This window comes from Acomys minous, assembly GCF_964271855.1.
Source record: "Acomys minous genome assembly, chromosome: 11".
Classification (NCBI taxonomy): domain Eukaryota; kingdom Metazoa; phylum Chordata; class Mammalia; order Rodentia; family Muridae; genus Acomys; species Acomys minous.
The window spans coordinates 3,817,465-3,844,764 of record NC_140492.1 but is presented as its reverse complement, the minus strand read 5'-3'; the positions used below and the strand labels follow the sequence as shown (position 1 = coordinate 3,844,764).

Sequence of the window (27,300 nt, the reverse complement as noted above, 5' to 3'; positions counted from 1 at the left end):
ACCAATCATTTTGTATGATTCAACCCAGTTCTTCATTAGCATGTCATCTCTGCTAGAAGCTATGGAATGTCCACTTGGAAATGACCAGGGGAGTGGGAATGGGAGGTAGGCACTTGAGGAAGAATCCGCACATGGTAATTTCGTCCATTCAGAGTCAGGTTGAGACAAATGTCTGCACCAATTTGTCTTGGAATCTTACGGTAGGAAAGGAGCGAGTGGAAACCTGTTGTGGGGCTAATCTTAAGAGTCTTGAGGGCTTCTCTACTCCTGCTCCCTCCCAAGTAATTGAGGCAGAGACCTCTTGGAATCGTAAGAGCTTCAGAGCACAATAACTGGACAGATATCAGCCCTCTAAGCCATTTTACTATTTCCCAGCTGCACATCCCATGTAACTTGCCTTACTCCATCCTAGCTGAGCTGTTTGTGTTCTGTCAGGCCAGCACTCAGGGCGTGTGCTCAGGGCCCGCGCTGCCGCTTGGGGACTTCCTTCTTTGCCTCCTCTCCTCCTCCCCTATCTTCCTTCTGCCTCCTCTCCTCCTGCTCCGTCCTTTACAACCTAACATGTAGCATGTACGGACAAGAAGACACCATGTCACATAGCTACCAGTCGTGGACCACCTCATGTTTAAGGACCAAAGCCAGACTCACTGGGAAGGCGAGCACACTGGGAGCCGCTGGCATATGTGTGGTCACACAGTGCTTATTTTTAGATCATCTGGGGAACAGCTTTTCACCTGTTTGCTTGCTTGTTTATTTATACATTTATTTAAGACATTTAACCGTGGCTGACCTGGAAACTTGCTGTGTAGATCAGGATGCCTTTCAACTCTGCCTCCTGAATGCTGGGCTGACACAACCGAAAACTGGCATGAAGCAGTTCTGCATCCTGTGCACCCGATTAAAACAGCATCGACATCAACTGGCAGTTTTTTGAGATGTTAACTATCAAGCTCTATTTTAGAACTGCATATCCAGGTGCAGATAGCCTCTCCTTAGACTTCTAACACTGAATAGGGAAAACCAAGATTCTGAATGGTTAAGTGATTTGTCACTCTCAACCTTAACCGTACTAGTGTTACCGCTAATGTTGTTTATATTCGGCTGCTCCATTTTTTTGTTTTTGTTTTTAGCATATAGACTTAAAGCCCTGTCCATACTGTTTTGCAGTTAGAATTCTGAATTTTTGCTGTTACAGACATGACTGTCATCTTTGTTCACATCAGTTATTTGCTTAGCATAAGTTCCTGGGAGTTAAGTTTTTCTCCTTCATTGAATAGTTTTTCCATTTAATTAATTAAATTGACCAAATATCTGAAGAGTTTAGAGAAAGTTCTCTTACTTCTTAAGATAGATTTGATGTCACTTGACTAGTCTGATCTCTCAGTGTAGGTCAGATGAAGCTATACCATAGGAAGGCAAGCTGATCTTGAGAGCAGTGCCAAAGACAGGTTCCAGAAGGTGACAGGTCTGAACTCTACAGTTTAGAAAGGCCACTGTAGCCATCCAATTTTTTTTTTTTTGGTAATGCAGAGGTGTACACAGGACAGATGAACAGTCATAGGAATCCACTTTGATGAGCACACTGCGATGTGTGGAGGAAAAGGACAGCTGGCATTGGAGTGTTGGCCAGGACATGGCTCCAGCGGCTGGGGCTGGGGCTGGGGTGCCTCTTCGAGGGGCCTCTGCCATGACTGCAGAGTCTGCTCTGGTAGAAAAGGAGAAACAGACTGAAGTCGTGGGGCCTGAACGTTGTTTGTTCTCTTGAGTCTACAGACTTCATTCTGCACCCAGTTAAGTGTTGGGGTCGGCCAGGTTGCACGTTGTCTACATGATTTTTACTCCATCTCAGTAAAGTTAGGAGTGCTGGGTGTGCGGTGACGGCTGATAATATCTGTCCAATCCTGAGTTGCTGTAAGCCTTTCACTACACCTGTGTCAGGTTATTAGCTATGATCATGAAACTGGCCACACAAGGATCTTACAGGTGTGTGGTAGAGCTGAGATTGCAGACCTGTAGCTTGCCTTAGCCTGCGCTCCAGTTGAGGGCCTTTAAAATAGCAACAACGTTGGGCACAGTGTTCTGTTCTGCCCATGCGGTTTGGTGAATGTTGGACGTTCATTTAAGAGGAGACACAAATATTTGGGGCTATAATTGATTGACAGGGTTTTTAATCTGCCTTTTCTAATTACAAGTTTGCCTACAGAGAAGAAACTTTTTTTTTAAAGCAAGTATCCCCCTTTCCTTGGTCAGCCGTCAGTGGTTCTGTGGACTCAGCGTTCATCTTCCTTTTCTGCCGTGGGTAGTAGTGTAACCATGGTTCCTAGCTTACCTGTAAGTGGTTATCGAGCGCCCTGGTTTTCTTCTCTGCCTCCCTTCCGACTTTCCAGGTCTGTTTCGCTAGGACAGTATTGGGAAAGCCCAAGGGAGCCTTACGTCCTTGAATGAGGTTCAGTCAGATATTTGAATGTGCTGCTCACCGTGGTAACGCCTGTCAGTGGAGAACATCACAGTGTAGCTTCCTCAGCCTGGTTTTGGGGTGGGGTTAGCCCACGATGCTGCTGATGGATAGCACTGGGCCCTTCTCGAGAATTCTTCCTGTGATGCACAGTTCTTAAGTCTTGAGTATTTCATAAGTGAGAAAAAGTATTAAAAGTTGTTACTTGGTCGGGCGCAGTGGCACGCGCCTGTAATCTCAGCAGGTGGATCTCTGTGAGTGCAAGGCCAGCCTGGTGTACAAAGTGACTCCGGGATAGCCAGGGCTACACAGAAAAAACCCTGTCTCGAAAAACCAAAAATCAAAAACAGTTGTTACTTCTAGACAGATGAGATGACTCTGTGGGTAAAGGCACTCGGTGCCAAATCTGATATGAGCTCAGTGTGAACCCTAAGACTCACGCGGCCCACCTAGAGAAGCCGGCTGATGCAGGCTGCTCTCTGAACTCCATGTGTGTACACACTTAGAAAACTAAAAATAGTAAATAATTTGTTATAAAAAGCTATTTTAAAAAGATTTATTTATTTATTATTTATACAGTATTCTGCCCTCATGTGTGCCTGCATGCCAGAAGAGAGCACCAGATCTTGTTATAGATGGTTTTGAGCCACCATGTGGTTGCTGGGAATTGAACTCAGGACCTTTGGAAGAACAGACAGTGCTCTTAACCTCTGACCCATCTCTCCAGCCTATAAAAAGCTTTTAAAAGGATTCTCTCAAAAGAAATTTATACTCATTTTAATCTCTGTCTTATATATAGTTTAACACATAGCTTTTATATTGAATGACTACACCTGTAGGTTGTTACATAGGCTTTTAGTATTATTATTGACTGTCCTAAAGCACTGATTTAAGTAGCTATGATACATCAGTGATACACATTAGGATGTGAATACTTTGTAAAACTCGGCTTATGTGTTCGCAGGAGGAGAGACTTCAGCATGCAAACCTTCATCTGTCCGGCTTGCACCGTCGTTCTCGTTCCATGCTGCTGGCCTGCAGATGGCTGGACAGATGCCCCATCCACACCAGTACAGTGACCGTCGCCAGCCAAACATAAATGACCAGCAGGTTTCTGCCTTATCATATTCTGAGCAGATTCAGCAGCCTCTAACTAACCAGGTAATTTTATTATTATGCTAAGTGGTGGGGAAAGTACAGCTTCTCACTTTGAAAATACTAGACCAGTCAGATGGGAAAACCGCTTCAGTTTCGTATGCTAAATGAAAGTTCGGTAGGCAGAACGTGGTGTTCACGAGTTTGTATCTAAGTTTGCTGATTCTCCTCACCCTTTGTACATGTTTATTTTCCTTCACTGAAAGATGCTCAGAAGCAGCACAGCTGCTTATTCTGAAATAAAGAAAATGAAGTTATTTTTAAAGAAGAGTATTTAAAATAAAAAAATTATAGAATGGTAATTGTTAACTTAAGAAAGTTATAGGAAAGTAAGACTTACAACAAACTTACAGGAACTGATTTTATGTTAAAATAACTTTTATATACATTTTTAAAACTATAGACAAAAGTCCTTGAGACTCAAAGGATGAATATGGGAATTTTAAGCATGCTATTTATTCTAATATTCAGACTACAGATCCAGCCGTTTTTCATAAATTGAGGGTATAAAAAGGTCGCTGTAATCTCTGAGCACATTGTATACACATGTGCATGCATGTCTTAAATGTCCCAATCAGCGGCGCCCTCCTGTAGCCGCTGTTGGGGAGTCCCCCTCTGTCCGGTTGTGAGGTGAGTTCCTGTTGTCCGTGCTGAGGAAGGAGCACTGTGCTCTGCAGATTGAGGGCTTAGCTGGCCACGGCTCGTTCTGATCATTGGTACAGCAAGTGAGGGACACGGCATTTCTTGTAGTGGGTTAGTCAAGTGGAGTGTGCTTTCTCTTGCTGAATAATGTGTGGTTTTAAATGAGTAGTTGGCTGTGGTTGAGTGTCTGTGTTATGGGCATGCTTTGCCAGTGCCCTCTCGCAACACTAGCACAGCACAGAGAGCATGTGAACAGCAGCAGCGTGCTGGCGCTTAGACCTGTTTCCTGCAGCCGTCTGATTTGGGAGTTAGGCTGCGTACGGCAGCTGGAGCAGTTCATCAGCATGTTCAGGGTTAGAAAGCTCTTGTCATGTACCACAGGGAAGCACAGAGAGAAGCCGAAAGAGTGAAGTACCCAAAGCACACGGCTCTGCTTGACGTGTGCTCTGAAGAACCAGTGTGCTCAGGGTCACACTCCCATTTATTTCAAATCAGTGTGTCACACAGATTTTGCTTTAATATGCTCTCCAGCTGAAGCCCCACTCTGCAGTTCTGAGGTGTGTGTGAGTGGAGGCTGACCTCAGCGTCCAGCCCTGCTTGCTTCCGTCTTAGACGTGGCACTGTTAGATGGGCCCAGTTCCGTTTACAGAGAGACAGAGACAGCGCCCGCCAGATGCTCTCTGTCGTTATAGCATGTTAGAGGGCAGTGTAGCGAGCACAGTATCTGTTTTCACAGCCAGCTACTATCTGCTCTTTAAATCACTTAAGTTATAAGTTCATGTGATGTAAAAAAAAAAGCTATTAAGTAGAGGCAGGTGTGGTGATGTACACCTTTAGTCTCAGCACTTGGGATGCAGAGGCAAGTGGATCTCTTGAGTTTGAGTCCAGTGTTGTCTACATAGTGCGTTCTAAGGCAGCCAGGACTACCGAAAAACACACAAATGATTATTAAGTAATAATGAAGTATTCCTTTCAAGTCGAGAAGTTTCCAAGTCTAGTAAGGTAGTCTTGAAGAAGGTATCTTTCTTGGTGTTGATCCATGTGGCTCACCAAGGAGCATGCTAATTGGTGCGTGGTGCACGCCTGAGCTGCTTACAGGAATTGAGTTAAACCACACAGACACCTCATGTCTGATAGGCCCAATTTTGTTTTTTCAAGACAGGGTTTCTCTGTGTAGCCAGGACTGGCTTTGTATTCCAGGCTGGTCTCGAACTCACAGAGATTGGCCTGCCTCTGCCTCCCTGAGTGCTGGGATTACAGGCTTGTGCCACCATGCCAGCTCCTGGTAGGTTCTTGAATGTAAGATTGGGACCATATTCGATACCCCCTTAATATCTTCTAGTGATCATATTCTGTAAATTTTATAATTGATTTACATGTTTCTTACCATTTTGCCAGTGTCTTTCACATGAGACTTACTGTACAAGTACTTTGAAAGGAACTAACTTAGCATTTATTTCTAGTCATTAGGTTTTTTTTTCATAAGTGTGTTTGGTACAAAAATTAAAGGTTCTATTTAAAAATAGTTAAGAAATGAAAATTATAACAAAAGTGAGTGTAGATGAGTGTGGCTCCCACTGGAGCTCTGATCGCTAGGCTAGCCCAGCCCTCCTGGGCTCCACCGTGCCCTGGATGTGGGTGCTAAGTGCTGTTCCTTGCACTTCATTGATCTTTCTGAGAGTAAGCAGAAAGGCAGAAAACAGTGTTCTGTTTCCTGATGAATGAAAATAGTGCCTGAGTGTAACATGGGCGAAATGGAGCACTTGAGTGAAGAGTAGATAGACACCTAACCTAACCTGCTCAGTCTGCGCACCGTTACTTCCATGCATGTTTTTCGGGCGCAGCATGTGGTGCTGGCTGACAGGCTGGCCTGCTCTTCCCTGGGGATTCCTCCTGCTTTCAGTATTCCTTAGTTGCTTGTAGTTTTCTGTCTAGGGTTTCCCTTTTCCACTTTGGCGTGTCTTTTGGTGGTGTCCTTGTGTAGCTGTACTTGCTCTAGAACCCTGGTCATTTATTAGGGCAGCACTCAGGTATAAATGCAGGCAGGATAGTACTTTTTCTTATAAAATTCGTACAAAGTGTAGATGCTCACAATAGTTTTCCCTAATAGCAGCAGCTGCTGCTCGTGCTGTCTTACTGTTGTGCTTTGCTGGAACACCAACTTGTACATGGGTGGTGGTGGTAGTGGAGCAGTCGTGTTTGCTTGTGTGTTTTTATAAAGTCTGTGTGTTTGTGAAACTTCAAACTGAGGGTCCGTTGCATCAGCCCAAGAAAGAGCCTCTCGAACATAAGTTACTTTCATGAAACAATTCCAGGGACTTAAATTAAAAAACAAACCCCAAACAAACCCAACTGTTAAAAGCCTTTTCATTACTTCAAATGCTTACAGCATTAATTCACACAAAAGAATTGACTTATTACTAGTATTGTCTGTTTAACAAATTAAGTCCTCAAGGAATGGTATTCTTTGAATTTAGTTTTTTCTGTTTGCATTTTAAGAAATAAAGTATTTGGGAAGTTAATTTAAGTCCTGTTAATTAAGAGTACAGTAAGAACCACTGTGGTTAACCCTTGCTAGGTAGCCTTATTCAGAAGAGATGATCATCGTTAGACATTTCTGTGAAGTTGGGTAGTCCTTATTGCTTTGCCTCCCAAACTGCCAACCTTTAAGAAAGGTTTCATTTGGGGGTATCTTCTGGTCCCCAAAACTTGAGTGATGGAAAGGTCTGTAAGAGCTGAGCAGAGGCACAGGATGGCCTGGTGGTCATCATTGTGGGTGCCAGTGTCATTGGATTTGAGTCTCTTGACTGCAAGAAACCCTTTTATGAACCCTCCATGACTGAGGCACGGCACCTGTCGGCAGAAGGGCTCTGTGACCTCGTCATGCTTGTGCAGTTTTCAGTCTTGTTTCTGTGACAGGAGCAGGTGCTTAAGGGGGTGTTAGAACTATACTTTTTCAGCATCCGCCTGGCCTTTTTGAATCAGCTGGGTTAAGAAGATGCAGGCTGCTTCAGTGGCTAGGTGTGTTCTTATATGCCTGTTGTAAGCCAGCCAGGCTTTAGAAATAATGCAGAAAAAGACACTGCTCTATGACTAATGACATGGAAGAGGAGGCATGTGGTGCAGCATTGCAGATATTTCCAGGCTCATAGGTGGACCTGGAGTCCCACTGTCGGGGGAAATAGATAGCTGGGCATACTGCATCTTAATTTCATTGATTTGCTCCCTTACAATCCAGATAAAAGAAATTACTTTGAGATTGTATAGCCTAATATAAGTATATTTTTTAGAGAGTCTTTACTAGATTATGGTAGTGGGCACTTAACTAGGTTGTGGTAGAAGAGCCTTTCCTAGGTTATAGTAGGGAGAGCTTGACAAAGTAAGTATATGGCAGAAGAGACTTGACTGTTAGTTTTGGTAGCGGGATCTTGACTAGGTTGTTGTGCAGGGTGTTACACAGCTGCAGTGTAGTTAAACTGCTAGTCTTTCTGTCTATTTAAGGTGATGCCTGACATTGTCATGTTACAGAGGCGGATGCCCCAAACCTTCCGTGATCCAGCAACTGCTCCTCTGAGAAAACTTTCTGTTGACTTGATCAAAACATACAAGCATATTAATGAGGTAAGAGTCTTAATTTGCTATGGCATCATCTATAATTTCAACAGATCAAGGGACAAGTCTTCTATTGCCCCTTTAGACAACTAAATGTGTCTAATGTGTTTTGTGTCTAATGATTACCATTTATGAGTATTGTGAGTTCTAATAAGTTAATGATTTATACATAATTACAACTGTAGAAAATGTATCCCCAGGGCTGCAGGTAGGAAGGATATAGAAAGGCGTGTTTACTACTCAGAGTCGTTTCTATAGCTTTTCCTCAGAACAAGAAGGGGTGACTAATAATTACAAAAAGTGTGCAGGCAGCAGTAGACTTTGCTTACGTTTTCATATAGACCCTAAGGTCTGCTCCTCCCCTCGACGCCCCGAGGTGGAGGGAGGGGGATTGGGGTGCGCCTTGTGGTCCAATTGCTGGTTTTACTGTTTTTCTTGTTCTCTAAAAACTGGATGTGCCTTTTGGTCAGGTGCGTCTTACAGTCTGAAAAATACAGTATATATTATATTAAATATTAAAAATGAGTATATATTTTCTGCTGAAGTCCTGACATTTAACATTAAGTCAAACTGGTCTGCTTTATTTTAACTAGTCACATTTCTATTACACTTTTCTTAAAAAATTTTTTTCTTTTTTTACTTATTTTCGAGGCAGGATCTTACTCTGTAGCCTAGGCTGATTTTGAACTCATAGCAGTCCTCCTGCCTCAGCCTGCTGAATGCTGCGATTGCAGAGGTAATCTACCATGTCTGGTTTTGTGTATTTTCTTATCTATGTCTTCCCATGGTAAGATAATCAGAAACTTGCAGTGAAGAGTAGGATTAAAAAAAAAAGAAGCACATTGAATTATTTTTCTTGTAACTTGGCTTGTTGTCACTAAAAGTTAGTTTCTGGTGTTTGGCCCTTTTCTGCGTGGTTGCCATTTACCTCTGGCCTCCACTCTATAGCGTTGTAGCTCGTTGTTAGGCATAGAGGAGGCAGTGCTTCCCCACCGGGCCATCTCACCCTGAAGGCTCGGGAGCCGCTTGCCTCAGAGCTGTTCTTAGTGCTCACGCGTCAGCAGGGTCAGGGTGAAGTTAGAAAGCCTCACTTGCACACATTTGGTTATGATGCCTTGTGATTATCTGGAAACATCTGAAACATTGTTCCTCGCAGTGGATCAGTGTCAGTGCGTTATGTCATACCTGGGCTAACCTGTCCTTATTAGCGGTTTTGTTGAAGTTCATTCATCAGATGTCTTGTCACAGTGTATCAAGGTACCAATTTCTTAGAATGTTATTGTTGCCACCCGAGTAGCTTTAAAAACTAAGCTGTAAGAAAAATAACTTGGTTTAGGGTTGACCCAAAGGCATAAGGGATTAGCAGAGAGGTATGAGGCCGGATGGCCATGGCTTTTATTAGTCATTAGGTTATTTTCTCTTGACATAGAAATTGGATGATTTTAGTAAAACATCAATTCATTGGTATTTAAAGCTTTCATCTTAAAAATCTTTTGCTGTAAGATTAAATTTCAAATTAGTAGTGCTGGGAGATTAGAACATAAAAGACCTTGAACTTTGAGTTCATCTTTGAGGGAATGAAAGTTTGCTTCTTTTGTTTGGGGATTCCTCACTGTATTTCTAAGATCTGTAATCTCACTGTACGTAAACTAAGCCATACGCTAACAAAGTGTGAGGAACTGTGAGTTTTCCTTAATGGGATGCATTAGGCCACCCCTGTGCCTCTTGTTTATAAAATGCATCTGCAGCGCAGCATTGTCTTCCACACAGACGTGGCCGCATTGGTTCTGTTTTTGCATTCAGATGTTAACTGCAGACGATGTGTGTTTTGTTTTGCATTTTTTATTAGAGAAGAGTAGTTCATTTCCCACTGGTTTGTGAGGCGTGTGCCTGTAACCTGCATCTTCAGTAGTGATTGAGTAGTGTAACCAGCTTAACTTTGTGAAACTCACTGCAGGTTTACTATGCAAAGAAGAAGCGGCGGCACCAGCAGGGCCAGGGCGACGACTCGAGCCACAAGAAGGAGCGGAAGGTATACAACGACGGCTACGACGACGACAACTACGACTACATCGTGAAGAACGGGGAGAAGTGGATGGACCGCTATGAGATCGACTCCTTAATAGGCAAAGGCTCGTTTGGACAGGTGATGGAATGGAGACCACTGCATTTCATTAATTAAAATTTGTATTTGGTCATAGTAGTAAATCCTTAGTAACACACCTTTAATACTAATATGCTTATGTGAACCATGTATATTTAAATACTTAAAGGATCATAGTTCACAGCTATAAAAATTCCAGTAACCTTTTTATGTTTATAAATGTTTCTTTCGCTGCTGACTACTCACTGTTAGCTGTGACTAAGTGATTAACGTGCCTTGCTGACAGCTAGTGCCTCCTCTTTGGTCTGGGCTAGTCAGGACGCCGCCTGGCTGCTAGAGTTCTCTTGCAGCATAGCAAGAGCCCTCGTTCTCCCTGACGCTGGAGCTGGGCTCTGCGTTTCACCAGCCATTCTGACTGCAGCGGCTCATGCTAGGAGACCGGGTCGGGGCTCTCCGGACCGTCCGCAGAGCACCGGCCTTGGGGCCCTCTATGTCCGGTGACTACGCTGGGCCCGGCTGTTCTCCTGTGCTCACCTGAGCTCTGAGCCTCCCGTGTGCTCACCTAGGGGTGGTCACTCCCTCCTCGCCTTTTCTTTCTTTGGAAACAGGATGTGCCCGGGCCCTGGCTGGCCGGGAACTTTCCTGCTTCGGGTCCTACGGCTGAGAGCGCGGCACACACCACTTGTGCTCCGTAAAGCTTTCTCTCTGGCTGCTCCCAGCCCCCCCATCTCATGGAGTCATTAGGCTCTTTTTGTTAGAGCTTTGATTTACTGTTGATGCCATTAAGTTAGGTAGTTACATGAAATCCAAACCTACTTTTTACTGTGTAAAATAAAGTGGGAGTCAAAATGACTTTTTGTAAAATTCCTTTTTGCTTTGTTGATTAAAAACAGGCTGTAGGGGAAAAAACAAAAACAAAACAAAAACCCACCAAAACTGAAGCACTAGCTGTGGTGGCATATGGCTGTAATGCTAGAGCTTGGGAGGCAGTGGCAGGGTTACCAGGAGTGGACAGCGAGTGTGGGGCCAGCCTTGGGCATGTGAGAGCGTGTCTCAAGAAGCCAGACAGATACCTATAGGGTCTGAATGTGCGTAGTTCTCTGAGAGAAAACAGAATATGTTCTTTTAACTATGTTGGTAATATTCCTCTGTCAGATGTAATCTTGCTAAGGACTAAAGTACATTGTTGGCCTTAGCCACAGGTGACTCTTAGAGGCGCTACTGACTAGGGAAGCGGTGTGCCTGCTCCAGCTCCGCATGGCCACACCAGGCACGGCTGCTGCTGTTTGTGCTGTAAAGGAGGCTTGCCACCTTTTTCTACCGAGTCAAGGCTTTCATAGTATCTTAGGCCTCATTCTTCGTGTTTCCCGTGTCTCCAGGACAGTTGTTGAGCAAAGCACTGTTGAGGCCTGTGTCTTAATGAGGCTTGGGAACGCCCTACAAACGGACAGACGGAGTGCTGTCCCTACCCTGAGGAGTAGTCAGCAGGGCCTGTCCTCTTCTGTGGTCCTTCCACCATGGCGTGCTGCCCGTGGTGCTCCCCCGCCCAGCAGCCCTGGGTTCTCAGCTCCCCTCTCCACCTTGGTCTTGTGCTCCCTTGGCCCAGAGCAGAGGAGCGCAGTATGACAGGACAGGCGCATTTGGTTCTGGCTCTGTTTACCTGGCTGTGCTGATTGTCTGCTCCTTGGCCGAGACTGCAGTATTTACATTCACAGCTAGGACCTGTCATTCACCACATGGACGTGACCTAATTTATCTGAATTTTCTGTCAGGTCTGTCAAATGAGGGAATTTTCTTATTTCTTTTAGCTATTGTTTATTAGTCCTGATTATACATTGAAAATCTCCAGAAGCTTGTACCGTAACCCTACGTAAATAAGAATCTCTCATGGCTGGATTTTATGCATTGGCGCATTTAATGCATGCCTCAGGCTAACATATTCCTCCTACCCCACCCATTAGCATTTGAGCAGCTAGTTGTTGGCTAAGTCGGGAGGTGTTGAGTCCTTGTGAGTGACCTCTGGGCACAGGGTAGTCACGGGCCACTCTTGCTAATGTGGGTGTAGTTGTCACCTGAGTCAAAGATAGCAGAACTACTTGTCACGTGTTCCCAGGCACAGCGTCCTGTGTGAAAGGCGGTGGACGATGATATTGAGACCGCGCACTCCAGCTGTATGCCACTTATCATCTCGAGTGTATTTGAGCCTCGCTGATGTGAACATGGAGAAGGCTCCTCCTGCCTAAGCCAGTGGCCGCAGTCTTCATATTGGGCTCTTCTGAGGCTCGGCCGCCAAACTTAGTGAAATGTGTCAGATGTATCTAAAACCATTGCCTGTTCAGACTGTGTCATATTACAGATGTGTAATGTATTAATCGGCTCTACCATTTGTGTTTGGGTTAGAAGGGTTCAAAGCATCTAATTATAACATTCCCACTATAGTACTTTGCTGGCAACTTTTTTAAAAAACAGACTAATTCTCTTACCTCATTTTTGTATATAAGAATTCTAATTTAAAATTAGAAAAATTTCTGAGACGCATTAGAACTTTGTATGTATTCTTAGGATTAAATCAAGTTTTTCTACATTAAAAGAATAGTTGAGCTGGAGTGGTGGTGCATGCCTGTAAATGCAGAACTGGAGAGACAGAGGCAGGAAGATGTGTGAGCCTGGTCCATAGTGAGTTCTAGGCCAGCCAGGGTTATACAGTGAGACCCTGCCTCAACAATAACAATTAAAAAACCCAATAGTTGAGTACATTGTTTTATTTATTAAAAAGCATTTTAAAAAGCACATACTATCATACACACACACTCTCTCTCTCTCTCTCTCTCTCTCTCTCTCTCTCTCTTCTTCAATAAGAGTGAAAATTACCCAGCGTGTTCATCGGGAGTCATTTCATTTCTGAAGTAGAAAACAGTTCTAATTTTGTTAAAGTTCCTATTCTATGGATACCTAGAAATACTGTAAGGAGGATTCACGGAGAAATTCAGTTCTAAAGACAGATCTAGCCGCTGTGCAGTGAGTTAGATAGATGATCTGTTGAACACAAGTAGCTGCTCCTTAGACACATCAGAAGGTTAAGTGAGAGTAAAGTGGATATGCAGTGTGGAGAAGTGTACCCTGCACACCAGTTACTGACGGCACTAATGACCACTCCCTTTTCTTTGTAGGTCGTGAAGGCATATGACAGAGTGGAGCAAGAATGGGTCGCCATTAAAATTATAAAGAACAAGAAAGCGTTTCTGAACCAAGCCCAGATAGAAGTGCGCCTGCTGGAGCTCATGAACAAGCATGACACGGAAATGAAGTACTACATAGGTAAAGGGCTGTTGATGCTTTGGTTCCTACCTGAAAGTAGGCACATACAAGCTGCCTTTGCAGGCCTGAGTTCCCACCTGAAAGTAGGCACATACAAGCTGCCTTTGCAGGCCTGAGTTCCCACCTGAAAGTAGGCACATACAAGCTGCCTTTGCAGGCCTGAGTTCCCACCTGAAAGTAGGCACATACAAGCTGCCTTTGCAGGCCTGAGTTCTGCGTTAATCTGTAGGGTGGTACACAGTGCGAAATCTCTGACAAGAGTGTCTACGTGTCTCCTGTCTCCTAGCCACATCCCAGGAAGATGACGCCAACCTTAGATAACAGAAAAGTTCCTTATAGTTGTAGGTGTGCAGGGTCTCAGGCACTGCAGCTGGGATCTGAACCTGCTCCCGCATAACCTCAGACTCAGGGTTTGTTTCACTGCCATTCCAGAGACAAAATCAGTAAGGCAAAAGAGTTAGGAAAGTCGGGACTTTAGAGCCAGTTGGTTTACAGACAAAATGCCTTCTAATTATATCTTTCCATACTTTTAAGAGACTTCTTTCTTTGTGTGTATGTACGCTCATGGGTACAAGTTTCTGCAGGGGCCAGAGTCGTCCACGACCTTGAGCTGGAGTTGCAGATAGTTGTGTAAGCCGCCTGATACGGTTGTGTGGAATCCAGCTCTTGGGTCTTCTGGAAGAACAGCATTCATTCTCACTCACCCAGTGCTGTTTTTTAATGAGATCTCAGCTGTCAGTGCTGATGAGACACAATTGTTTTATTCACTGGCAAGGAATAAAACAAAACAAAACCAAGTTTACAGTACCTCTGTTGGAGCCCACAGCCACCTGTGACTCACTCAAGGGCATTTAATTCCTTCTACCTCACAGCTACCTGCACACATGCGACTCACAGACCGACACATACATAAAAATCAGTTTCTTCTGCTCTTTGACAGAGAGTTGGTTAACAGGCGTGCTGACAGAACTGTAACAGTTGGTAGTGTTATGCTTCTTTCCAGAAAGCCTCAAGGAAAAGCACTGGGAGCAGCAGAGGTAGCTATGGGGTCAGGGGTCAAAGAGAAGGGCGCAGAGAGTCTATCTGTTAGTATGAAAGTTGTAGACACCAAAGTAGTTCTCGATGAGCAGGATTATTTCCTATTTAGAGATGATGACATTGTTGGAAAGTGTGTGCACTGAAGTCACTCTTGGTACGGTGTCACATGGAGCTGCCCATCCCCCTGATCTTCTGAGCTGTTTCATCATGTAAATAGTCCCAGTGCCTTCCTTTTAGAGTAAACTGTTGATACCCAAACTAATGACGTCCGTTGTTCCTCAAGTTTAGTTTCCTTGTACTGTCGTAAACATTTCCAAGTCGACTAATGTAAATGAGGAGGGGAAAAAACCAAAAAAACCCCTGTACCACACACATGTATACATTGTTTCCACAACAAATATTGAATGGCCCAATTTGCCACAAATTTAATTTGTGGCCATTTTAATATTTAGCTGTTGTGATCAATTACCGAACATTCTTAGTACTTGAGTGCAGAGCACATGCATAAAGGGACGTGTCAGCACTGAGGGTTTTGCTTTGGCTTTTCTGGACAGGGTTTCTCGATGTGGCTCTGGCTGTCTTGGGCTGGCATTGCACACCAGGCTGGCCTCGCAGCCAAGCAGATCCACCTGCTTCTCCCCCAAGTGCCCGGCTAGCACTGAGAGCTTCTAATGCAGTGTCATAGGTCAAGCTGGATTTCAAATAATGAGCATCATTAAACAAGTCATAAGAGCACGTTGCGGCTTAGTCATCCCAGAGTTCCCGTGTGTGACCTTCAGATAGTGCAGACCACACACGATTGTGAGCTCCTGTTCCTGTTCCAGGCAGGGAAGGGAACTTGTGCCACTCATCTTCTTCTGGAAATTGTCGGAACAGTTCCTGACGGTAGGGGGTGTGTCTTAAAAGCTTTCCTTGTCACAAGCAGGTCTGATTCAGTGCAGAGGAAGCCCCGTTCTGTTGGAGGGGCATCAAGGGATAGACACGCCTCATTTCCCCGCTTCCCTCCCCCAGCCCTAGACAGGGTCCCTCTGTGTAGCCTTGGCTATCCTGGAACTCTCTGTAGACCAGGCTGGCCTCGAAGATCTACCTGCCTCTTTCTGGGTGCTGGGATTAAAGGCATGCACTACCACACCTAGTTTCTTCCTTATTCCTGTGCCTTGCTTTTTGGAGCGGTCAGGTTCTTGTTTAATAATATGGAAAATTCATAGTGACTCAGAACGAAACTAAGAGTTGTGTTGTGGATGACAGCAGCCACAGAAAAACTTCAGACACAGCAGTGTTGTGACCCCTGCCTTAAACTCAAGGTTTCTTTCTGATGGTACAATTGATAGCTACAATTTATTCTGATGACCTTACACTATATGGCAGATTTGTTTTTTAAGTTAAAATGTAACTTACTTTAATTGGCACAGAAAAGTTGTACAAACTGTACATTCTTTTAGCTACCATGTGTATTTTAGTGCATGTTCCTTATGTTAGGTTCAGGCCAGGATAAGCAGCTATCATTTGTTGGTGGTGGAAGCATGTGAAATACTGTCCTCTGTGTTTGGGTTTGTTCTGTGGTCCTTCTGCCCATGGCGTAAGTGTCAGAGCTCAGCCCCTTTTTACTGCAGATGGACCCTCAAGAATCTTCCCTGTCCTTCGCTTCATTCGCTTTATAGAGTTTTTTGTTTTTTGTTTTTTTCCTGGAATATTTAATGACAATGGTCTGGTTAAAAGTAATTCCATTTCATTTATTGGAGAAAATCTTACTAACTCTCCATTCTTTCAGAATCCAGTCAAAAAGATTAACAAATGTATCTGTGTTTGACAATGTTTCTCCTGCTAGTGTATCTCAGTCCATGAGTGGTTAGCAGGTGAGCAGACCTGAACATCCTGTTGCGCAGCTTCTTGCTCGGACTTGCACAGTCATGTTGGATTTGACTTTAGGTCTCTTTTGCATTTCTTTTGTCACTACTGCTTAACCAGGAGATTAAAACCTTTGAGCGGTCAAAGAGCCATTTTTCGTTTTAAACCTAGGAACTGTGATGTGACTAAGAACAGATAATACATGCTCTTAGGAAAATTCTAGAGTTTATTTTTGTTACCTTACAGTGTTGAGCAGTGCTGTGGACTTGTATTCGAGCCACACAGAAAACTCCTTGTGTGGTTCATCCCAACTCTAGATCACATGGGAGTGCTGTAGACCACTCAAGGCAGTCAGTGTGGGGCTCAGCTGAGAAGGCTCGTGTGTGTGTGTGTGTGTGTGTGTGTGTGTGTGTGTACACACACGTACACATACTTCTCACACAGTGGGTGTCTGCACACTGTCATACTGCTCTGGAAGGATTGTAAGACCATAGTGAAGAGTCATAACGTTGTTGGCTTAACGTCACACCAGTTGACCTACAGGCGCTTCCTGGTGTGTGAGAGAATGCTTGAAGTAAAGGTTGCATGCAGCTTGTGAACGACTTTGCCTGATTGGCTCACTGATAGTTCTGTGGAGAAGTCAGCAGCAGCCGCAGATGTCTTCTGGGCCGTCCCTGGCCATAGGCCTACTCATCCTTTCTTTCTTGTACTTGACCTGGACTTTACAGTTTTCCCAAAACCTTTAGTATTAACCAAGATTTTTATTTTCTCAATTTGCTGAAGGTAATAAATATGTCAGTTATCCAGGCACAATGGCGCACACCTGTAATCCCAGCACTTGGGGAGGCAGAGGCAGGTGGATCTCTGTGAGTTTGAGGCCAGCCTGGTCTACAAAGTGAGTCCAAGACAGCCAAGGCTACACAGAGAAACCCTGTCTAAAAACCATAAATAAATACACAAATATGTTGATTATGGATTCCCAAGAACTTAGTCTGCGTGATTTGCAGACACATGCTATGTTTTCCTAAAACATAACAACAGGCTTCTGTATGTAAGCAGTAGCCAGGTATTGGTGAAAGCTGCTACTGAACATAGCTTTATACATGTATCACAGGCAGTGGAGAGGGCAGTCAGATGCAGTGTCACAAATGGGTCTTAGCAGAGGGGATCCGTGCGGTGGTGCTACCTTATGTTCTGATAGACACTGTGCTGTGAGGCTCAGGAAGAGTGGGTTAGACCTTCCTAACGACGGAAGGTCAGGCTGCTACTGCTGGGGCTCAGACTAGCCTGGTCCCCGTCCGCGCTGGATGGGGAACTGCTAGGGACGGATGGAGAACTCTGTGTGTGAAGTCTCATCTTACCAACATGAATAACTTAAGTGAACTTTTTTTTTCTCTTTCAGTGCATTTGAAACGCCACTTTATGTTTCGAAACCATCTCTGTTTAGTTTTTGAAATGCTGTCCTATAATCTCTATGATTTGTTGAGGAACACGAATTTCCGAGGGGTCTCACTGAACCTAACTCGGAAGTTTGCACAGCAGATGTGCACAGCATTGCTCTTCCTCGCGACTCCCGAGCTGAGCATCATTCACTGTGACCTGAAGCCCGAGAACATCCTCCTGTGCAACCCCAAGCGGAGCGCCATCAAAATCGTTGACTTCGGCAGCTCGTGTCAGTTGGGGCAGAGGGTGAGTGTGACTGTAGGGCTTGGGACTAACCGTGGAATTAGGTAGGACAGTATAGTTAGCTACTCAAAGTATTGTGAATAATGTGTTCATAGCTTGGAGGCAGCTAACAGATGGTTGCTTATTTGAACACATAGCACGTGCTTTTATATTCTGCTGGCATCAGTTTAAAATCCAGGTAGCAATACTTGAAGTGAAAGATGATGATTTTTAAAGTGGATATTTAAAATTATGTTTAATGGTAAAAATTTTTAAGAAAAAAAAAGATAAAAGAATTAAATATTAGGTGATTTGCAGCTCCCAAATAGAGCTTTTAATATAAAAATTGAAATAATTTTAGCTTGAGCTAGGATCTTAACTATAAATTACTTCTCTTAAGTCACCAAGGTAAATGTTGCTCCTTAAAAACTGAGGAATATGGGCTCGAGAGATGGCTCAGAAGTCAAGAGCACTGACTGCTCTTCCAGAGGTCCTGAGTTCAATTCCCAGCAACCACATGGTGGCTCACAACCATCTATAATGTGATCTGGTGCCCTCTTCAGGCGGTCAGGCACACGTTCAGGCAGAACTTTGTATACACAATTTTAAAAAAATATTAAAAGAGCAAAAAACTGAGGAATACACACAAATGTGGTGATTTTGATGGTATGGTGTAGAAATAGCACAGGTGGTACACACACGTTTTGATAAATAAGTTAAGTCTTACCTTCCTCACTGAGTTAGAATTGATACACGTTGAACACAGCAGAACTAGTTTTCTCTACAGAGTTAATAGCAGACATGTTTACTGTGATTAAGTTGATCCGGGTCGGGAAATCAGAACCCTCCTGACATAGTTGGTGGCATCCGGGCATCTGTACCATTGATGTCCTTTAGATGCACACACGGGTTACAGCTTGTCCTCTCGAAAGAAACTTTTTAATCTAACATTCTAACTGTGCAAAACTGTGTAGTTGAAGAGAGAGTTTTCTAAATTGGATTAGGAAGCAAAATGTGCAGCTGTGGATGCTGCCGGAAAGCCCAGCAATGCCCCGGGGTCTGTGAGTAAGACCCCTGTGACCGGGGCGCACGCCTACGGTGCCAGGGCTTTCAATATGTTTTCAATTAGCAACTCTTCCCCTCAGTTTAAACCAAATCCTGATTTCGGTCCTAATATCCAACACCGTAGCCTCTGTCTAGACAAACTGAGATGACTTACACCTTCAGTGGCCATAGATGTTTAACTGCTAATGTGTATTGGTGTCACATGAGAAATATTTCCCAGACCCATGGTGTATTGTACCGACTCAGAGTCAGAAGACAGCAGACGGGCAAGGGATGCCTGGGAAAGGGCCTGCAGGGGTCAGGTGTAAACTGGCTTAACCAAGGTAGTCAGGCGGCTTCTCGGGTCTGGATTCTCATCTGTCTTTTTGTTTAGTTGTCCCTTTGAAATGTTGAATTATTTGGCCGTGTTTCTTTTGGTGAGTTGCCTAGCGGCTCTGTTGCTGTGGGTGGTGTTCTTAACCAGATGCAGATACAACTATAAACAAGGCATATTGAATTAATACAATTTTGAAATATGTTTCAGATATACCAGTATATTCAGAGTCGCTTTTATCGGTCTCCAGAGGTGCTACTGGGAATGCCTTATGACCTTGCTATCGACATGTGGTCCCTTGGATGTATCTTGGTTGAAATGCACACTGGAGAGCCTCTGTTCAGTGGTGCCAATGAGGTATGTGATTGACAGCGCGGTTTTTATAGTGAGGGTGTCTTCAGAGGAAGGCGCCTCCTTGTCAGCCTGACTGTTTAGGTCTGAGGTCAGTGGTCTTATTTTACATTCTCTTAATTTTTCCTCATTGTCAGTTAATAATGGTAGGTTTAGAATTCTGACCAAGTAATTGAGATAGCTAACATGTTAATGAAGGCGATTAGCTAGAAAGTGACATTTCATAGACAATTTACAGGTTTAAGTACAATAACAGAAAGCCAGTGGCTTCCCATTTTTCTCATTGTCAAAGCCAAAAGTCTTTTTTGCATTTGACATTGTCCTCGTCCCACTGTGCAGGGGTCTCTGCGCTGCGTGTCTACTCTTGCACCCCTTTTATTTCTAGGATTTATCTTCGAGACAGTAGAATCCAGATGTCTAGATTAGAGTTTTATTATACTTGGGATTATTTGTGTCTTAATGTTGATACACAGTCCTCGCGTTAATTGAAATAGTGTAGCTGTTGCTGCCGTAACTCAGGCCCATCCTACTGGGACTCGGCCTGCTAGGAGCACGCTCTGACTCTTCTCCTGTTTAAGGAGTTCCTAAACAGTACAGCATAAAGACTTTTTCTAGTATTTGTATTGTAAGCAATCTACAGAAAATTGAAGTAAAGGAGGATGTACACAAATTATATGCGGGTATTAATTTTGTACAACATAGATTTGGGCATCCACGGGGCGGGGCTGTGCTGCTCATGCCCTTGAGCGTGCTGGGGCGAGACCGTGTGCAGTTGGCCTCGTCCAGAGCAGGACTTCCTGCTCCCTCTGATGTGTCTCACGGGAGGCCTGGCTTCTAGCCTCATGGTAGGTACACTGTCACATGAGTGCGTAGCTTTTACTTAAACAGTAACTTACGTCTGTAAGTTAGTGAGACAGTTTGACTGGTTATTTAAAACTTCAAAAACTGACACTTAAAAGTACCGTCCCATTCTGTCTGAGGCATGGTGTCCGTTGTTGGTATTTGTATTTGCTGGTTATCTGTCTTTTCTTCTGTGGAGTGTGTGGTCCATGAGGGCAGAAATGTACCTGTTGGTTTTAGTGTCTTCAGTGTCCACAACAGAGCCTTGCACAGAGGATATGTGCACTGTGTCTAGGAGGGAGTTAGCACGAAGACGTGAGTGAATGTCCAGTTGAAGTGACAGGCTCTGTTGTTGTTTCTGATGCAGGTAGATCAGATGAATAAAATAGTGGAAGTTCTGGGCATCCCACCTGCTCACATCCTTGACCAAGCACCAAAAGCAAGGAAGTTCTTTGAGAAGCTGCCCGATGGCACGTGGAACTTAAAGAAGACCAAAGATGGGAAACGGGTAAAGTAGGGGCACACTTGTCCTTGGAGGGGACTTCCTTTTTTTCTCCCCCTCTTTTCTCTCTCTGCTGCCTCCCCCTTTTTTTCTGTCTCTTTTTTTCTCACCAGAGCTGTCTGCTTATAGCTCATTGCATTTATTTGATGACAGAGTATTAGAATTAGTAGTTTTGTTCAGAAGTTGACTAGAGTTGAGCTGACTGTGTATGGGCCAGTGTTTGCTTAGTGGTCAGGGGTTTCTGGCCTTCCCTAAAAACAAGGAGGCTGCTCTCTCTCTGCCTCTGACTGCTGATGAAGCCAGGATACTTCATTTCAGAGCTTAACCAGAAGTCTCATAGCTTGCACATAGGAGTGAAGTCACAGCACTGAGCAGAAGTTATAACTGCAGTCAGTTATTAATTTTTTTAAGTGGAAAAGATGATTTGTAAGCTTAAGCAGTTCACGATCCTTTTTCAAGGATATGAATCGACTGGAAATCTCCTGACAGATTTCAGGGTCCTCACTCAATGACCAAGGTAGTGGGGAGTCTGCATCTTTTAATGCTGCAGTCGATTGGAGGACTTTTCAGAGGTCCAATGTACTGCTTTATTAGGGTAAATGATAACAAATTTGCATTTTTCCATCTCTGTAATTTGCCAGGCACCTTAGTCTTTTGGGCTTTAGTAAATAAAAAGACTGCACAGATGCACAGTTGGAGTTGGTGCACGTAAGTTGTCTTGTGGTTGTAGTTCTGCATTTTCAGTAGTTAAGAGTTTTTTCTTTAGTTATTTTACCCTATATTTTAGTGATGCTGCTACCAGCTATCATCTTCAGGAAACTGAGGTGCCGCTTGCTTAACTCACATACACTTAATTGTAGAGTTTTTTAATGTCTAATGATTCTTGTTTTGCATTTCTTTGTTTGTTTGTTTTTTAAAGATCTATTTATCTATTTATCCATCCATCGGTTTTCTGAGACAGGGTCTCTCTGTGTAGCCTTGGCTGGCCTGGACTCGCTTTGTAGACCAGGCTGGCCTCAAACTCACAGAGATCCATCTGCCTTTGCCTCCTCCCCTGTGCTGGGATTCAGGTGTGCGTTACCATGCCAGGCAAGAGATTTCTTTTTTCGTCATGTGTGTGTGTGTGCGCGCGCGCGCCTGCAGAGGCTATAGGGGGCTCTGATCCCCTGGGGGCTGCAGTAGTGTGTTAGCCACCCATTGTCCATGTGGAAACCAAACTCCTGCTCTCTTGAGGAGCAGCAGCTAGTGCTTCTAATCAACACAACGATTCTTCAGCCCCACTTGCTTTGCTTTGCTTTGGCCTTTTTGTTTGTTTTGTTTTATTTTGTGACAGAGTCTCATGTGGCCCAGGTTGGCTTTGAACTTGCTGTGTAGCTGAGGTGTTAGGCAAACAAGTGACCTCCATCCCCAGCCCCAGGTGATTCTTTACAGTGCTCAGAGACTTAGAGTACAGTTATTATTTCTTTCATAACTGGTTTGCAACTTCTTGCATTCTGCCTTACTGTCTGTGATTGTAGGCCATAGTTTCCAGTTCCTAACTTGCACTTGTGGCCTCACTCCAGGAGTGTGCAAGCTGTGGGACTTCTGATTCAGGCTTGCTATGGAGCACGCTGGCTTCATCAACTGTCTCCAAATCCAGGAGTGGAGTAGGCTGTTTGGGGGGATGGAAAATACCTCACTCCCACCCCGAGTCTCTCTTACATGTAGCACATAGCTTATCATTTCTCCCATATTGAGCTATGTTATTATTTATTGATTATTGAGGGCATTTCAGAAATCAGTAGATTTTTTAAAAAATCATATCTTAACTTATATTTACTACACACTGATCAACTGTAAGCTCGATGAGAGTCCCCTGGCCGAGTTGGTCACACTGTGGGGAGGGGACATAAACGCAGACACCATCACTGGTTGTTGGTGTAGTTGACTTAGCTTTTCATATTTCAGATGCCTGTATTCAAGATTTTAGTGAAGTCTGTATTAGTCACTTTGATTGCTGTGATAAAGCACCTGACTAGAGCAGGCGCTGGAAGGGAAGGCCGGACTGCGCTCGGGGTTCCAGATGTGCACCAGACACCATGGTGGCCACAGTGGAGATCTGTGAGGTCACTTCCTCAGTGGCATGGTGGCCGCAGTGGAGATCTGGGAGGTCACTTCCTCAGTGGCATGGTGGCTTCAGTGGAGATCTGGGAGGTCACTTCCTCAGCGGCATGGTGGCTGCAGTGGAGATCTGGGAGGTCACTTCCTCAGTGGCATGGTGGCTGCAGTGGAGATCTGGGAGGTCACTTCCTCAGTGGCATGGTGGCCTCAGTGGAGATCTGGGAGGTCACTTCCTCAGCGGCATGGTGGCCGCAGTGGAGATCTGGGAGGTCACTTCCTCAGCGGCATGGTGGCTGCAGTGGAGATCTGGGAGGTCACTTCCTCAGTGGCATGGTGGCTGCAGTGGAGATCTGGGAGGTCACTTCCTCAGCCGCAGTAGGAAGCAGGGAAAGCCAACTGGGAATGCTGTGTGGCTTCACCTTGAAGTCCTGCCCTAGTAATATGCGTTGTCCAGCAATGCCACACCTCGGAAATTACCCCAACATCACCATGAGCCAACAAGCATTCTCAGTTCACACCCCAAAATCTACATGTAACTATATTTTTCTTCTGTAGTAAGAAAAGTAAGATTGCAGATGTTCTCCTTTTTTTGAAGCACAATTTGTTTGTAGCAGTGTGTGCGCACTTGGAGTGTTGAGTTCTCACTCACTACCTAGTTCAGGATACAGGACATTTCTACCAAGCTCCGCCTTCTTTTCTGACTCTGTTCTGCTCTTTTAATTTCTGCTGCAGGTGGATCTGATAAACAGGTGCACTTATAAAATTCTAAGATCTGGTCTTAGCACTGAAGGGTCAGTCTTGTTGCTGCAGCAAAACTCCTGACAAAAGCAACCTACAGAAGAAAGGGGTATTTGTTTGTTTGCAGTTTGTGGGTGCAGCTCACTGTGGTAGGGAAGACATGGCAGTTGGGAAACTGTAAGGTGGGTGCAGCCACCCAGCTCTCTTCCCTATTTATTCCTTTTGGGACCCCAGCCTTGTGGGATGGTGCTGCCCACAATATAGGTCCTGTCACCTCAGCTAACCTAGTTGTTCCTATGGTGACCTGTCCAGTTGACTGTGAAGATTGGCACACTTCCTTAGTAAGATAATATTTTGGGGTGGGGTGAGGGGGCATGGGGCATACTGTTGTATGTCTCAGGGCGTAATTCGTTTTATTGCTTCATGATATTTCGTTGACTATACTGTAATTTATTATCTGTCAATGAACTTTTTGTTTATACCTAAATAGGAACTATTTAGTTAAAGCTAGAGAGAACACACGTGGTTTTTTTGTTTTAATTTTAATTTTTTTGTGGCACTGTGCAGGAATTACTGTGGCCTTTGTATGTTTATCTTCATTAGGAAAGACCTAGCGGATGTTCCCAGCGCCTTACTGCTGCAGGGCCTGCCCGTCAGCACTTTCTCGTGGGCAGCATTTGCTTAGTCTTTGTCTGAACATGGTCTCTTTGGATGCCAAGGAAACCCAGTATTAGTCAAGTATCACTGAGAGTGGATGCTCAGCTCCACAGAACTTTCCCTCAGCTCCACAGAACTTTCCCTCCTTTCTAATTCCCACGTTGGTAAAGATACGCTTTCATGCTTCCTCCTAACAGTTCTTCGGATTTCCCCCTTTGTTGTGATTCCCTTAGAATTTATTTTTGAGCATTGGAGGGGGCAGCGATGAACATCATTTTTGTTGGACGGTTGCCTTTCTCTGTTGATCTGATTCTGTACAAAGCTAATCACCTTTTATATTTGCTAATGTGGACTCCTATCGCCCTGTCTGTAGTCCAGCAGCATGGTGCTGGTCTCTGCACACTCTAGGTGTTTTCTTTCTAAAACTTGAAAACAAGCTTGCACTTGAATGTCAAGTCCTAGTGGTAACTGCACTGATAATACACACTTTGTCACAAGCCTTTTCTGCACTGCAGACATGGTGATCGTGTGCTTTCCCCACCCTCACTATACGGTGTTTTTGTTTTGTTGTTCTTTTGAGACAGGGTTTCTTTGTGTAGCCCTGGCTGTCCTGGAACTCTCTGTATACCGGGCTGGCCTCGAACTCACAGAGATCCACTTGCTTCTGCCTCTGAGTGCTAGGATTAAGGTGTATGCCACCACCACCCTGCGTATAATGGATTTTTAATTAGTTTTAATATTTATCCTAGCCTGTGATGAAGCACACGTGGTCCTGGCATTTGTCCTCTTGTATAGCACTAAGTTAAACTCACTGTTCTAGTAAGAATATGCTGAGGTCTTCCTAATGTAGCTGTGATTTTTTTTTTTTTAAATCAGAATTATCTTGAATCTTGTACATAATTTCAAAATATAATGAGAATTTTCTAGACAAGTACTGTGCTTTCAAAATGTGATTTCACTCATTTAAAATTGGAGTTTGGTTTTATAGCCTAGAATGTAATCTGTCTTGCTGATTCTTTCATGGGTGTCTGATAGCAACTGTATTCAGTTGTAGTGGTGCGGAGCCGTGTGTGTGTGTGTGTGTGTGTGTGTGTGTGTGTGTGTGTGCGCGCGCGCGTGTGTTTCTGTCAATAGCAGAGAGGCAGTGGTGTACTAGCTATTTCCCTGTCACTAATACTGGCAGCAAGCAGCTTGGTGGGGAAGGCTTCCCTCAGCTCCTAGTCTGCCTGCCGGAGTGTCGCACTGCTTGCTTAGGAGATGCTGAATGGAAAGCCATGCCCAGAGCTTGTGCCTGGTGCAGGCTACGCCCCAACCACTGGCTTCCGTCTCAGCCCCGGCTCCTAAGGGTTCTTCAGCCTCCCCAAGCTGAGCCAGTGGCTAGGGACCAAGCATTCAGCACACGTGACACTGTGACGGTGCAGTCACTTTTAAACCAGTAGCGGTGGGAGGTATGTTGAGGCTTATCTTCAGTTGTGTCATGGTTTTTAATGTTTGTTAGTAATATTACTGTGATTTTTGATAACTTGATGCTTGTATTGCCAGTAAGTGTTCTTCATTATATTTGTTAGTACTGTGCCATGGCAGTTTTCTCATCCTGACTGTTTTTAGGATGTTTCTGTGTGTGCACACACCACCTTAACTTTAAACCTTTCTGTTCATTTTAAGTGTGACTTGTGTGCAACATATAGGTAGAGCATGTTTTAAAATCTGTCTTCCTCTATAGTGAATATTTATTTCGTTCAGAGCATTGGGTTTACGGTTTGTCTTGTTCTGCTTGTTTGTTTATTGTTTTGGGTTTGATTCCTCTCTTTTTGCTATCTTTAGGGCTGTTGGATGCTTCGGATACTCTAATTTCCTCAGCTGACTTCTCAGTTCTGTGTCTAACTTGTAGAGTTGTTTTACAACATGTATCCTTACGTCAGGTCACCTCAGATCCTGTTGTATCACTGTGTGTAACTCCTCCTAGCTCCTGAGTGCTAGTATACAAACATTGTTTCTGAGTGTGCTAGAGTCCTCAGATCACATTGGCTTTATCTCAGGCAAGAAGAGAAGCTGTAGGCACAGTGGGCAAGTGGTCTTTACCATCCTGTGTCTGTATCTCCTGCCTGTGCTTAGCTCTGTTTCCCTTTTCCTGAACGTCTTTCCCTTCTGTTTCTCAGTACGTGACTTGCATGGATGGTTTGCAGCAGTACGCTACCGGAAGGATACCCTTAACCACTGTCTGTTTGTGATGCTTTTCATGGATCTAGAGATCTAGGTTAGCGTGTCTCACTCCTTCAGAGAGGTGTTCTGGCTCCTTCAGAGTGATTAAACATTTTTGTCTTTATAACTTGATCACTGTGCACTTACTTAATGGGTAGTGAAAAGTTTGGATCTGTGGGCTGCTCTCTTCGGTAGGTCCTCAGAGGTCAAATATTTATTCTGCTCAGTCTTTGTTCTAGTTCTCGGCTTCCATGGATGGCACTGGTGTGCTCAGTGTTGCCCTGAGAGCTTTCCTTATGGGTTGAGTGGCTTCCTTGAGTGACTTGCTTTGGAGCACAGGCTCACTCAGGGCTCCTGTGGCGTGGGAGTGCAGCAGCACTGACCTTGCTCTTGTGTTTTGAGTTTGGATAATAACTGCTCAGTGTTAGTTTCTTAACCTCAGCTCCCCAGCACTCTACATCAAGTGTGCTGCTGAAACTGTCCCACAGGCAATGTGTTTCCCTCCTGAGCACAAAAGCCATAGCTTGTGCCCATTATCCGCCTAAACAGGATGATGTACATTTGTCACCCCAGCACTGGGAAGCAGAGATGGCCCTTCCTGACACACTTGGAGTTCCAGGCCAGTGAGAGACACTGTTTAAAAAAAAAAGAGAAAAATGACAGTTGAGATTGTTTGCTGCCCCCTACAAATGTGC

General features: G+C 44.4%; 1 protein-coding gene across 8 annotated transcripts in view; it reads left to right on the top strand.

Moving 5' to 3' along the window:
• Positions 1-27,300, top strand: part of DYRK1A (dual specificity tyrosine phosphorylation regulated kinase 1A) — a 131,002-nt gene that overhangs the window by 91,532 nt on the left and 12,170 nt on the right. For 7 of the 8 annotated variants that reach the window (XM_084801401.1, XM_084801400.1, XM_084801402.1 and 4 more), the window contains 7 exons: positions 3,420-3,616; positions 7,754-7,873; positions 9,822-10,010; positions 13,139-13,286; positions 17,575-17,861; positions 19,426-19,572; positions 20,774-20,914. In XM_084801401.1, coding sequence (XP_084657527.1) covers positions 3,420-3,616; positions 7,754-7,873; positions 9,822-10,010; positions 13,139-13,286; positions 17,575-17,861; positions 19,426-19,572; positions 20,774-20,914 — 1,229 coding nt within the window. The remainder of the gene's footprint in view (positions 1-3,419; positions 3,617-7,753; positions 7,874-9,821; positions 10,011-13,138; positions 13,287-17,574; positions 17,862-19,425; positions 19,573-20,773; positions 20,915-27,300) is intronic. The other variant, XM_084801405.1, reaches the window with a different exon arrangement.